Genomic DNA, 14,282 nt, shown 5'->3' with positions numbered 1-14,282 from the left:
TCCCACGAGGCCCCTAGTGCCTTGTCAATGCAGTCTCATACCTGGCTGTTCATTAGGCTCTAAAAGTTGCAGGCCACTGTGCTGCCGCCACAAGGGGGGACAGGCGGAGGGACAGACACCCTTCCTCTCCCAGGGCAGCATAGCACCATAGTTAAATGCACAGTCCAGATGCATTTTGGTTGGGCATTCTATTGTGCTCAGATTTCCCCACCATCATTCAAGCCTGTTTTTCAGGGACAAACACTAGATCATTTACTTTCCATTGATCACTTTGCATATCAGGAAATGTCAATATCTCTTTTTTTTACTTTCAACACTCAGTTCTTGTCCAGGGTGATCATTTCCAACTACCATTGCTGAAAAACACTTTAATTAGGACAACAAAGGCGAATTTCTTATCTTCCCCAGAGAATGCACCAAATTTGCTCTATCTTATTTTCCAAGTCACCAAGCCCTCAAACCTGTCAACTCCAACTCCTCTCCAATAAGACATCTCAATTGATAAATCAGGAAATCCTTCAAAAATAAATGGAACCTGGAGAGTTGGTTCAAAGGGCTGAGAACAGCTTTACATACAGGAAGCCCGGGATTGATTCCCTGCACTTGTATGGTTCCATGAGCACTCCTGGGATTAGCTCCCCGAGCACTCTTAGGTGTGGTCTCAAATAAACAAAAGCCCAAAATAAATAAATTCTCATGTTCACATCACTGCCAACATTTGGTCTGAGTCACCAAGATCACCGCAATTAAATAGTAAGTCAGATCATGTTGCCATTCTGCTAACAACTCAGTAATGAGTTTTCATCTCTGATCAGAACCAAAGAAAGTGTTCTAAATGCCCGTGAGACCCAGGATCCCACCCTCTGAACTCTCTGATCCCTCCGGAGCCTCCTCCCTGTAACCACATCATGAGGGCCAAAAGGCCTCCTTGCTGTTCTTCAAGATTCCCTTTTCCAAATCATTTTCTCTTCTACATTCCTCACTTTCTTCAAATCTTTGCTTACATTATCACCTTTTCAATGAGACCCTCCCTGATGCCCTAATTTAAAATTGCATCTCCCCTTAAACATTCCATATTCCTCTTCCCTTCTTTAGTTTCCTCTAGAGCATGTACCAACTCTTAATGTACTACAAAATTCATTAAGTTTTTTTTATGTTTATTTAGTTTAGCTTCTAAACTGGAATGGAAGCCACAATAGGGTCAGTTATAGTCAATGTTTTGTCTATACCTGTTGAATGACTGAGGGAATGAACCTACCACAAGTAACATATCCTATCATAAGCATCTGAGACTGTTTTCTAGGAGCGACCTAAGAATGGCCAAAAGAACCTGAAGGAAATCCATGGCAATGCTGGTTATGTATCTGGACACTAAAGGTGAGCTTTAGAGTATACAAACAACCACAGTGATGCTAGTGGTTGTCCAAACAGGCAGTTTCTCAGAGCCGATTCAAGAGAGCCCCTTACTTCCTAGCCTGTCACCTTGGCAACTCACTCACACAGAGCTTCATGTTCATGCCTCAAATGCCCACCTCTCAACACACCATCCAAAGGGGACTGTGATGCACCGAGGAGAGAATGAATGCCAGGGTTTAGAAATTAGGGCATTTTTGGCATACGCTGGCTTTATTTTATACTGCAAGGCTACTTTGTGAGTGGAACTGAGACTGCTTCAAGCTAAAAGAGAAAGGCTTTGTATTGCTCCCAGTGGGACACTGGACTCTTCCACAATGGGCAATAGAACCTCCACCTCCAGTGTTTAAACTGTTCATGGCTGTCCCAAGTGAAGGGCATTTCCTGTCCCTCCCACAGACATTGCCCTGGAACTTAGAGGTGAGGTGGGCAGTAAGCACAAGAGCTGTCCTGGCTTCTGGGAGGTAGCATGATCTTCTCCCTGCACTCCTGACTGTGGAATGACGCAGAGAGTGGAACCTGAGGGCCACGTGAGCGACAAGATGCTGAGATTAAAAGCTGGGTCACCCAATTCCTGGAAGCCAGGGGGATTGTGCTGGCCGGAAGGGCAGGTTCCTTCTTGAAGACATCATAGGAGAAGAAAATGTTCTTTGATCTTGTATGAACTATGATGTTTCAGGCTTCCTGATACTCTCAGGTAAACCTCTTTCTTTCTGAATGATTACTGTCCTAAACCTGATGGACCAAGATTCTCTCCTGGATCATGACTGAGGTTCATCACAGGCTTTCTGCAAGCTCACAGCCTGTCTGTCCGACACCACTCCCCCTCCTCCCACTGACCCAACCCCCAAAAGGGATCCACAGCCTCTAGGAAATGGAAAATATGGACTTTCGGGGCTGAGACTTTCTGGGAGCCTGCTGACCATCCCCAAGTAATCTTTAAGAGATTGTTCTACTCCAGAGGAGGAGGAGGAGAATCTGTTTAGGAAGAAACTACATGGTGTGGTGGCTCTTCCATGTGGGACTGGCCCAAGAGGAAGCCTGAGGAATGCATTCACAGGAAGGAACTGTATTCTCTGGTTGACCAGATGTCTGCTGTGGTTCCCCTCTGCCTGATGAGAGCAACACAGTATCCCAGCCTTGACCACTGCAGGTGAAAAGTCAGCGATCTAGAACAAATGTGTACAGACTTGCCAGATGCTTGCTTGCCCACAGTGTGGGAGGGAAGATCATACAGCGAGATCAGGAGCTCCGACAGGAATGAGGCAGCCTTTCTTTCATTCTGCCGACCTTTCCTCCCTGCAGGACTTTCTTGGGCAAGGAAGCAATGTCTGTTCTGATCTAAGCACCTTATCTACTTTTGGGAATGCTTTGAGCAGCCCTGCTCTGGAATGCTGCCGCTCTGTTTGAGGACTTCCAAAAACACACAATTCTACTCCAAGCCAAATGCAACCTCTGAGGAAGGAGTCCACCCATCTGTATTACAAAAGAACCCCAGGGCTGACCAGGTGACTCAGAGGACAGTTTTGGAGGAGAGGCTGCTCAAACAGGAGACACAGGACAAGGTACTGTTTTCTCAGGACAAGGTGTGGTGAACTTCTAGAGCACTTGCTGTCAACTAAGCCAACCCTGGGAGCACCTTCTGGGGTTCTTCCTAATGAACGGATTGAGATTAGCACCTTGCCTAACATTTCAACCAGAGCAACTGATAATATTCCCTCTATTGCCTTTTGTTTGGATTTTACTTTGCCCTCCAACTCTTCCAGTTGTTACTGATCTTTTTTTCATAAAATACAGACCCAGACTGAGCAATAGCACAGTGAGTAAGGTACATGGCTTTGCACACAGCTGACCCAGATTTGATCCCTGCATCTCATGTCATCCCCAGGAGTAATCCCTGAGCATCGCTGGGTGTGGCTCCCAAGCAAAACAAAACAAAAAAGAAAGAAATAAAGACAACTCTTTTATATATGGGAGAAAAAGCTTCTCTTGCTCACTCCACCTTCAGGTCAGAGCAGCTGCCAACTCCACTGTGACTACTGGCATCGGAAACTCCCACTGAGAGGGTGGTTTGGTCCTGATGAAAAGAAATTACTCCAACACATGTTCTGTGCATGATCCAAGAGAAGCATCCCGCGATCCCCCTCTCCCTTACCTGCAGTGCCCAAGCAGAGCAAAACAGTCAGCCAGAGGACCCAGAAGAAAATGAGGAGGGCAAATGTCCACAGTGGCTGGAAGAGGAGGAGAGGCAAGCTGCTGATGGCTTTATTTGTGACTTGGAAAAGTTCAACTGCCAGTTTAATTCTCTTCCTGAGGACAAAGATCAAGACGAGGAGCACTGCCTGGTGAGAAAAGCATTGGAGTCGATCATTCTAAAGAATGGAGAACCCAAAGAGCTTCAAAAAACCCTTAATCATTGACAGGCACTTCGGCAAACAGTTCCCTCAAGGTAGCTCCTCACTCCTTTGATCATAATTGAGCACATACTATCTGCTGATCCCTTTGTTTAATCCTCTGAGAAGAACAGGAGTACCTGCTTTTAGGGAGATTGTGGTCTGATCAAAGAGCAAGAGAATAAGTGAGAGCATAAATAAGAATAAGGTGGCCTTGGGTCATGGGACTGTCACCTCCACTGCACCTCAAGACACACCCTCCCCCACATATACACCAGAGAAACCAAGACACTCAGAGGAGCAGAAGGACCCCAAAAGGGATGAGAGTTCAGAACAAGCTTCTGTGCCTTCTCAACCATACTGCATAGAACTGTACTGCATAGATTAAAGAAACAAACCATTGTTCATAGTCACCTCCTGGTCCAGCCAGTATCTCCTCGCTCATCCCCTCCACTGGCAAACTTCTTCAAGGACCATTCTCTTCTTTCACACACGACTTATTCTCCACTGGTCTGTGAATCCAGAGCCCTAGACTCCACTGGTGCCTCTTCCCTGGACACCTCAGTTCCTAAACATTAAAGCTCATGGAAAGAGTCCAGGTCTTTTTTGTTGTTGTTTTTTGTTTTGATTTTTTTTAAGAATTTTTTTTTATTTCTTATTAGTGAATCATCATGAGGTACAATTACAAACTTAAGAACTTTCGTGTTTGCATTACAGTCTTACAATGATTGTTTACACACCCTCCACTAGTGCCCATTCTCCTCCACCAATATTCCCAGCATCCCTTCCACCACCCTGTTTTACTGCTTTTTGGGTCACACCCAGTGATGCTCAGGGGTTACCCCTGGATCTGCACTCAGTAATTATTACTGGCAGTGCTCAAGGGACCATATGGGATGCTGGGAATCGAATCTGGGTTGACTGCGTGCAAGGCAAACACCCTACCCACTGTGCTATCTCACTAGTCCCAAGAGTCCAGGTCTTTCCAGACCTCAGCGTGGCCTATGAATCTTGTTAGCAACTAGTTTCTTAGCACTTCCTTCTCTTGTTGTTTCCATTTTATCCCATACACAGCCTATTGTTGGGTATGTATGGGGTAAAAATTCTCCACTCAGCTTAGTGTATGTGGTTCCTTGTCTAGATTTCCAATTAGATTAATTTCCTTAAGGGCAGGGCCACGCTCACAGGCAAGGCCAGCACAGGGCAGCTCCTAGGTATATCTGAATTAGTTCCTGATGGATCCTTCCTTTCCCATAGCTCAAGTCTCATTCTTTTCCATATAGCTCTCAATAATCTCCTTGCTAGTATTTTATTTTTATCCCTTTCACCCCTATTCTGACCCATTAAGTCCTGCTCTGACCTAGGGCTGAAGGAGTCTTTGTAAGGGTCATGTGAGGGCTGTTCTTGCCCTAAGCAATGAAAGGTCTCCCAATGCCTCTGAATAAATATCCAGTTGTGACAGCAGAGGGGAACTTCCCTGTCTCTCTGGGCATCCCTGGCATGGCCTCCATGTCCCTCTCTCGTCCATGTGACCTCAAACGCTATGTTTCCTGGGCCTAAGGTATCATTTCACCTCCAGCTGAACCAAGACATTCCTGCATCCAGGACTTAATGTGCAGTTGGGGAAAGGCTTTGGAGGTGGAGAAATTTATGAGCAGACAATCCCATTTAGAGGAATCACAGGATCCCTAGCCCAGCACTGGGGTGTGTCTGGAGTATCTGGAGCAGGGAAGATGCAAAGTGGAGACCTTGGAGATTTTAGAGCTCAGCAGGTAAGTCTATCTCTGTGTTCCCAATGTCTAATGCAACCATCAATGAAGGACTTCTGATCATGTTTCATTTGAACGTTTCTGGCAGAGGGCCCCAAGAGATAGTACAATGGCTAGGGTGCATGCATGGACCCAATTTGGGTTCAAGAACCCTGAGTCTCACCAGGTACATCCCTGGAGGCTCCTGACCACCAGTGAGGTAGCCTGGGAGTTCTGGTACCACAGGCCCACACAGCACCATATCCTCAAGTCCGTGCACTGAAGAAACAGTCTAGTTGGCCAGAAATCAATGGTTGGTCCCTGGATTTGGAGGATCCCTGCCTTAGTTCCCCCTCCCTCGACCCCAGCCTCAGTTTTTTGGCAGGGTTAAAGGAGGACAGGGTTAGGTCTTCTTTGAAAGTTGGACAATGCCAGTGAAGCTGTCTGTCCTGGGTTTCCATTTTTTAGGTTGGAGACTTGTTTACTGTTTCAATTTCCTTACTGTTTACTTAAAATTTTAATGAAGCAAAAGGACATTATGTTTAAGCCAATAAACTTGATTTCTCAATCTTGAGTGGAGGGCTAACATGTGTTGTATGTTTTACAACTTCTGCATATTCCCAAGATGCTTCCCTGACATTTACTGGAGGATATTCATTAGCGGTGGTGAGGGTGTGGGGAATGCTTCTATGGCTCAGAGAACCAGCCTCAAAAGTGTAAGGCTGGGAGTTTAATCTCAACCAACCATATGACGAGGCTCTGCCCCAGCAGCTCAGTTGCTAGAAACACTGGCACCAGCAACTTCCTGCCACATTAGTTAGTGTGTGAACACCACTGCCAAAGAAAATGTGTTTATCTATGTGTGTGTGTTTGTGTGTTTGTGCCCCCTAATAATCACAACAACCTCAACGATAAAGGGAAGGTAGGAAAGTAAAGAAGGGATGAGTTGCCTCTTCTGCTACCTCCCCAGTCCCAGTAGGGACTAGCATTACCCAGTGGGGACGGTGTTTAGTGGGTGCATCAGCATTACCCAATGGGGATGGTGCTTAATGGGTGCATTCCAGGCTGGGCTCGCAGCAGACCTCACTCACTAGCGCTGGCCTCAAGTTCATGTTTCCAGCTTCCAAGCTACAGGGAACTGCATTTCCATCTGAGTCTCCACACTAATGCCCTGAGGTCAGAATTTAGGGCATTCTCTTCAGTGCTGTAAGCAGTAATGCGGAAACTTCATCCTGCATAGTGGTTCTTTAGAGGGTCTTGGTCAATAATATTCCCAGGTAGCCCCTATTACTCCAGACAATGTTTTTAGACTAATCTGTGAAGCAGATGCTGGGAACTTGGGGCAAAAATTGTAGCCCCATGCCAGTGGTCCTCCTGGCACTCAGAACAGGTGCTGAGACTCACGTGTCCCCATAGGTTTTGATTGTGGGTGGAAAGCAGGTAGCTAGAGTGACATGGGCCTTCTGTAAGCCAAACAAAAGGTTTGGGGAAGGTCACTCTCCAATGCATCTCTCCGGTCAACATGGGTTCCTTTCTCTCCCTCTTTGGGAAAGTGGGTTTGGGGGTGGGGAGGGCATAGAAGGGGCAATTGAGGAGCCCAAGAGAGAGCACAAAGGTGCACCGGCTGGCATGCAGGAGCCCTGGCTCATCCCAGCCCCATAGGGACCAGGAGTACCACCAGGTGTGCCCCCAAAACCAAAAGAGAAAAAAGAGAGCAGGAGAAAAGAGAGGCTGATAAGCTTTCCTGGGAGGCTGGTGATGGATGGAAGCGTGCCATGTAGGGATGACCTGACTTTCTCTCCCTGTCCCTATCCCATTCCCTGTGCCAAGCCTGGGCTCTGTGGGGGGCATTGTGGGGGCAGGCAAATCCTGTTTCCCCAGCCAGCACCCTCCAATCCATAGCACTGCTGCTTCTGGTGTCAAGGCTTCATACAGGGAGCATTGGGGTCAGCTCTGGTGGAACTGGAAGGTTCCATGGTAGATATCCCCAGGGGCAACCTTGCAGAGAGATAAGAAAACCACACCCTAAGAGGTCAACCCATTTCTCTCAGGTCTCATAGGTGTCGGGGGATGTGGATAATGATGATGATGATTTTTGGTTGTGGCCAAACCTCAGCTCAACATCTTCTCCTGGCTTGGTGCTCCAGTTTCACTCTGAGCAGTGCTTGTGGGATCATGTGGTACCAGGGGTTGAGTCCAGGCCTCCTGAATGCAAAACGCACTCAGCCTTCTGAGACTTTCCCCGCCACGGAGGTGTGGGTTTCTCCTGCAGGCCCGAGACTGCCAAGGCCAAAATCCTGCCCTGTGTCCAGGCTGCAGCTTCTAGCTAGCCCATCTCCTGGCATGGCACTGCCCTCACCTTGTTCTCCTTTATGCTCCATGTGCTCCCTGACATGCAGTTTCTGGGAAGAACCCAAACCTGAAACCCTCAGGGAGAAAATAATGAAGGCCAACCTTCAGGGCTGAAGGATTTCCCTGACAGAAGGAATGGAGGGGGCGAAAACTGTGGCTTCTGCTTGAGATCTAAGGGTTGGGGGAAGCCCCTGGCTGTGGCTCCTGCATAAAGTGGTCTGGAAGCCCCACACAGGGTCAGAAAGCCTTACACCACCATAAATCAATTCAGGGTGCTCTCTGGAGCCCCTGGCTCCAGCACTCAGAAGAGCACCAGGGGGCCACTGCAGCTGCTAAGAACCCACCTCACAAGAGCCATGGCTTCACCTGGGATGTTTGCCTTTTGGTCACCAGGGTTCACCCTGGAGCCGCAGGTTCTGTGAAACCCAAACAAGCCTGTGGCCAGCAGCTGGGGGACAAAGGGCTCTCTGTGCTCATGGCACACCGTGGCCTGCTCTGTACCACGGGCTGCACAAACAGGAAGTAGGAACTCTCCTAAGCCTGCACTGCTCTCTACCCACAGAGCCCACCTGACCACCGCGGGTGTGTGCGACAAGGTCCCCAGGGATGGGGGGAAGCTTCCTGGGAAGAAGAAAGGTTGGCTTGGACTCTCAAGACTCCACTGTATTCCTATGCAGAATTCTCAAAGACCAAAAAAAAAAAAAAAAAAAAAAAAAAAAGAAAGAAAGAAAGAAAAGAAAAAGAAAGAAAAAAGGAGAGAGTAAGCACTCGTTTGTGTGTCTCACTGTGTCTGTGTGTATGTGTGTGTGTCTCTGTGTGCATATTTATGTGTGTCTGTATATTCTATGTATAACTGTGTGTACCTCTGCGTTTCTGTGTGTGTCTGTATTGTGTCTCTGTGTGTCTTTGTGTGTATGTGTGTCTCTGTGTGTCTTTGTGTGTCTCTATGTATGTCTGTGTGTGTCTCTGTTTGTGTGTGTCTCTGTGTGTGTCTGTATGTGTCTGTGTGTATATGCATTCTTACTCCTAAAAGAGTGGTCCATTGTGAGATGTAAAACAAAATAAGGCAAAAATTTGGCTCTAGATTATAGACACCAAAATGCCATGGGAAAGACAGATCGAAGAGAAGCCAGAAGAAGCGTTCTAGAAGGAACAAAGGGGCCAGGCTCGGGGGCTTTGGGATGGTCTTGGGAGCAGAGGGGAGGAATCTGGGCATACTGGAACTGCTAGAGTCAGCCCGACTGTAAGCATGGGACCAAATGACAATGATCAAACATAGAAGCATGTCTGTCAAAAAGTCAGCCTGGGAGGGACCCTGGGATCAGTGGTTGGGGTAGGGATCATGATGAGGTGGTGGGGAAGAAGGTGAGAATACTGAAGACCTAAAACCCTGTCGTTAACAATTAGGTACATATGTGGTGTCTAAATAAATTAAAATGGGAAATAAAAAGTGTAATCAAATCCATCCCCAGTTGTTTGCAGTTAAAATCCAACTATTTAGGCTTCAGAGTTCTGGCTGTCTGCTCAGATGACGGTTGGACGGGTGTTTGCTTACCGTGATGGCTGTAGATATGAGAGCAAAGCCCAGCAAACACTTCATATTTTCCCTTTCAGTGTCCAGCTCGATGCTGAGGTCATTGGTGTAGTCGTAATAGAGCCACCAGAGGATACTGCAGACAACTGGAAAACAGAAGGCCCTGAGGACCCTCCAAACCACTCTGGGGTGAGGTGGGGGCCCTACCTAGGTGGTGGGTCCACATCCTGGGGCTCAAGGCAAAGACTTCACCTCTGTAGAAGCCGCCAGCAAGTCAGGGGGCCCTGAGCACGTGCCAGCTCTGCCGTGGTGGCTGCTGGCTTGGGGAGCCACAGGAGGGACACTGGCACCCAGAGGCAGGCTGTCTGCCTTGTCATAGCCCAGCCTCACTTCTCCAAATGAGCTCTTCAGGCAGCAGCTCCGTGGGAACCTGGGCGTTCACTGGGCCCCACAAACCTGGGAAAATACCCTACATTTAGAGACTAAGGCCAGAGTGACACACTTCTATCACAGTGACAAGAAGAAGGCCATGGTGGACTTTACCAGTCACTGAAGGAGAAAGTCTCCCTCAACAGCAGGACTGGGGGCACCATTGTGGGACAAGTGTGGGTGATATCAATGGAAAATATGAAAGTTCAGGAGAAATCTTATACAGTGCTCCCAACATGGCCCAGAGAGACAGTACAGTGAGGAAGGTGCTTGGATTTCTGGTAGCCAACCCTGATTTGATCCCTGGTACCCCATATGGTTCCTGAACCCCACCAGGAGTGATTCCTAAGTGCAAAGCCAGGAGTAAGTCCTGAGCACAACCAGGTGTGGCCCTCATAAACAACAATAAGAAGCCAAATTTTAAGTTCTGTATTTAATGGAAATGCTTTTCATTTATTGTGTTTTGTTGTGTCTTATTGACTCCTGGCTCAGTGCTCAGAGAACCATGTTGGTGCCAGACATGGAACTTGGCCCTCCTGCATACAAAGCCTGTGCTCAGCTTTTTGATATTTCCCTCTAGCCCAAATCTTTTCAACTACTCATAGATCAATCAATCAAGTAGAAATTACTTACACAATAACCCAAAAACAATCAATGCGATGAAAATGTGAACCAGAAGGGTGGTGAGGAATCGGAAGGTAATCATCATGGCCAATGACAAGGCTGAAAAATCAAGAAATACTTGTTACCCTCATGGTGAGCAGACTAGAGGGGGTGATGACAACTCAGTCTGGCTAGGCCCACATCCAGAGTGGGGGCAGAGAATTTTCTTTAATTTCAAAGTACCCCAGGACATCTGCCAAATACCAGATAAAAACAAGCCCTTCCTGAGGGCACTCTCTGAAGCGCAGACAAATTTGCTGCCCTGGAATACAGTCTCTCAAAGGACCAGCATCCCTCTGGAACCAAAAACGAATTTTGTAAAGCAGATATGAGTCCTAAAGATAAAAATTATTCGGGACTGGAGTGATAGCACAGCGGGTAGGGCATTTGCTTTGTACGTGGCTGACCCAGGTTCTATTCCCAGCATCCCATATAGTCCCCTGAGCACCGCCAGGAGTAATTCCTGAGTGTATGAGCCAGGAGTAGTCCCTGTGCATCACCAGGTGTGACCCCAAAAGCAAAAAAAAAAAAACCTAACCAACCAACCAAACAAACACCCCCCCCCCCCAAATTATTCACTTTCTCTTCCAGTCCAAATAAATCATTGTACATTTTCATTATCTCTCCTTTCAAAACTTTATTTCAGGCATCATGGTTTTCTGTTACTGCTTATCAGAGCTAATTCTCTTGACTCCATTCTGGATATTTTTTCATTCTAAAATATTAAATGTTGGTAGATGGTCTTCTTAAATATGAAAGACAAATGCTTTTAACAATAAAAAACTGAAAATTCTTACTAGATAATAATAGACTTTACGAAGAGCCCACATATCATAATTTCCTAATATTTGGTGTTTCATGCTGGTATAAGTATTTTGGTGAATTTTAAGGCATTCAACTTTTCTTCCTGGCCAAAAAACCTGGGCATGGCTTGTGAATCAGCCAGGTCAGTGGTGAGTCTCATTCTGCCCCTCTGCATCTCGTGTGGCCTGAGCTGGGACACTGCTCAACCTCAGTGCCCTCTTGTGCAACAGCATTGGAGTCTGGGGAGGTCCTGGTGAGCTATAGGAGCACCGTGATGGGCAGACATGAGCCCTAAGACAGCAGCACTAACAAAGCATCCCCCAGGCATTCAGGAATGAGTAACCCTTTGGTGACAGAACTCTGGAAAACTCAGCATGAAAATGGATAAAACTGTGTTAACAGTTACCAAAGAGTTTCTTCCAATCAAGAGGTTAGAAGGCAGCCACAGGGAAAGACAGAAGGTAACAGGCCCTTGTGACTGTCTATAGAAGCATCTGAGTTGGCTTGAAGAGAAAGTCTCTTCAAGAGGCTCACCAAGCTGAAACACAGCAATGGGAGAGTTAAAGGTTCAGACATGACTAATGGAAAGCTACATGCAGAACTGCCAGAAGATGCATGTCCTACTCAGATTCTTGATCTGCAAATAGCCCACAGCAGTCTGTTCCCAGGAGGCCATGAGTTTCTCAGGCCATTGCCGACCAATGATCTTCCCAGACAGCACAGAACCCTTTCTGGCTGACAAAGTGGCCTTCTGAGCTGGCCTACTCACAGGAAGTGGCCATCCTTCGTGACATGCCTTTGTGAACTGACAGTTGGACTTGTTACGACCAATTCACAGACTGGCCATCAGCTTCACACATCCATCCCGTGGGCACTCAGTTCAGGCCCTGGAATGTGGTCCCTATATTACAGCAAACCCACCCAGAGGAGCCTCATGTCATAGATCCAGCTAGTCTCCCCCTACCAAATGCCCCTCTCACCCCTGGCCCATCCCCCCAATCTTAGTGACCCTCCCACAACTGAACTAAAATTTGGCAAATATCTATAAAATACATACATAGCCTGAAACTTGACCTCTAAGTCGAGTCTTAATTTCATTGTATGACATACACAAGTGCTAGAAATTTTGGCATACTCACGGAAAGAAAATTACCTAATGCAAGGAGACAGAGACCAAGGATTGTGTCTCTTCCTGACATGATTCCACTTAGAATTCGGTGGAGAGTATCAAGGTCATTTATCAGGACAGATGCAAACGAAGAATAGCACTCAGGTGTTTGAGGGATGCAGCGGTTAAACAAGGGGAAAGACTTGCTAGACATAAAATAGAGAATAAGTGGTTAAGATATTAACTTTATGGGAAAAAATGACTCTACAATCAACTTTACCTAAAACCTGTGGCAACAGAAGGGGATCTAGCCTCTCACTTGTGAACTAGGCCCTAGAAAGGCTGGTGACCACTGCCATTGGTTGATGCTGAACAAGAAAACAACTCTGAGAATTTGCAGAAACCAGAAATCTAAACCTGGAAAGGACAATTCATTGCTGATTCTCATGTCCTGGATTTCCTTACACACAAACTACCAACTCCAACACAAAATCAAACTTCTGTAAAGAGCAGATACAGTAATAGATGGGATCATTTAGAAACTATTACTACCAGCATTTTCCCACTCTCTGTACACCTTAAGGGTGTTTCTATAAGCAGAGTTAGTACTTAATATAGTGTGACAAGTATGAATGAAACAGTGGCTGATAACTGTGGCTGATAACTGGGGAAGCTGACTTTTTGGTGACTTTTTGACTTTTAACTGAGGAATGGTACAAATGCCCAGAGCATTCATCTTACTGATGCCCAATGAGACTATAAACACCATTATAGGTAGTCACCAAGTGTTTTGTTAAAGGTGGGACCATAAAATAAGGGAGCACTCAAATGCTAACAGGATTATGTCATCATAAAGAAAAGTTGACTTCTGAAATGTCCAGTGATGCTCAGCAGAGAGTGAATGGGGAAGGGTCTTCTCCCAGAAGTTATGACATCCTGGAAACAGTTCCAAGTCACAGACCTCAAGAGAAGGACCATATAACTGAATAAATATTTTCAAACAAAACATTTTGAAGGTATGATACATTTACATGGCTATAATCTTAAAGGTCTGATAGATACACACGGAGAAACTGCCTTTTCTCTTATTAGAATCTCTGAAAAACATTTTCTCCTAGGCAATAATTCTTCTGGTTTCTTGCCTATTATTCCACAGGCTCTCTCTCTCTCTCTCTCTCTCTCTCTCTCTCTCTCTCTCTTGCTCACTCTCTCTGTCCCCCCTCTCTCCCCTGTGAAACAAGACAATTTTTATTGCTCAAAATTACTTGCTCAAACTTTCTTAGAAAGCGAGTGTGCGGGTGGAGAGAAGAAAAAGAAATATGTGTTCAAGAGAGAACGGGGCTTTGAGAGAGAGGATAAAAAACAAAAGACACAGAGATATGTGGAGACCATGCACTTGAAAAGCAAGCTTCTCTTAAAAATTATATGTACATGTAATCAGAAATTTAAGTGGAAAATTGCAGCTGGAGTTCAATGATAATAAAAAGTGATATTCCAACATGATATATTAGACATTCCCAGACAGTGTTTGCTCAAAAAAGAGTTGGCGAAAACAGTATGAGAAAAAGTTTAAATATTCTTAAACTCCTGATCCACACGGGGACTATAAAAGGATTGGGAATTGGAGATGGGAATGTTCAAAACATTAACTTCAAACTTGAATAATTACGGAGTTACAGAAAAATTACAAAAGTGTCAGAGAAGCCTTGTGTCACTTCACTCACTTTCCTTGTTAGCATCTTACATCAAAAGTGTAGCGCATTTGTGAAAATACAGAGATTAACAACAGCATTACAGTTCCGGCTACACTATAGACTTTATTGGGTTTTGTCATTTCC

The 14,282-nt window shown here is 46.0% G+C and overlaps 1 protein-coding gene across 3 annotated transcripts in view; it reads right to left on the bottom strand.

Annotated features, from left to right (window-relative positions):
• Positions 1–14,282, bottom strand: part of SLC44A3 (solute carrier family 44 member 3) — a 90,676-nt gene that overhangs the window by 56,757 nt on the left and 19,637 nt on the right. For all 3 annotated transcript variants that reach the window (XM_056106585.1, XM_056106586.1, XM_056106587.1), the window contains exons 5-8: positions 12,490–12,650; positions 10,503–10,592; positions 9,462–9,586; positions 3,569–3,755 (exon numbers count right to left, since the gene is read on the bottom strand). In XM_056106585.1, the coding sequence (XP_055962560.1) occupies positions 3,569–3,755; positions 9,462–9,586; positions 10,503–10,592; positions 12,490–12,650 (563 nt within the window). The remainder of the gene's footprint in view (positions 1–3,568; positions 3,756–9,461; positions 9,587–10,502; positions 10,593–12,489; positions 12,651–14,282) is intronic.

Source organism: Sorex fumeus, unplaced genomic scaffold (assembly GCF_029834395.1).
Source record: "Sorex fumeus unplaced genomic scaffold, SorFum_2.1 ptg000131l, whole genome shotgun sequence".
NCBI lineage: Eukaryota > Metazoa > Chordata > Mammalia > Eulipotyphla > Soricidae > Sorex > Sorex fumeus.
This window is presented reverse-complemented; position numbering and strand designations above follow the sequence as displayed.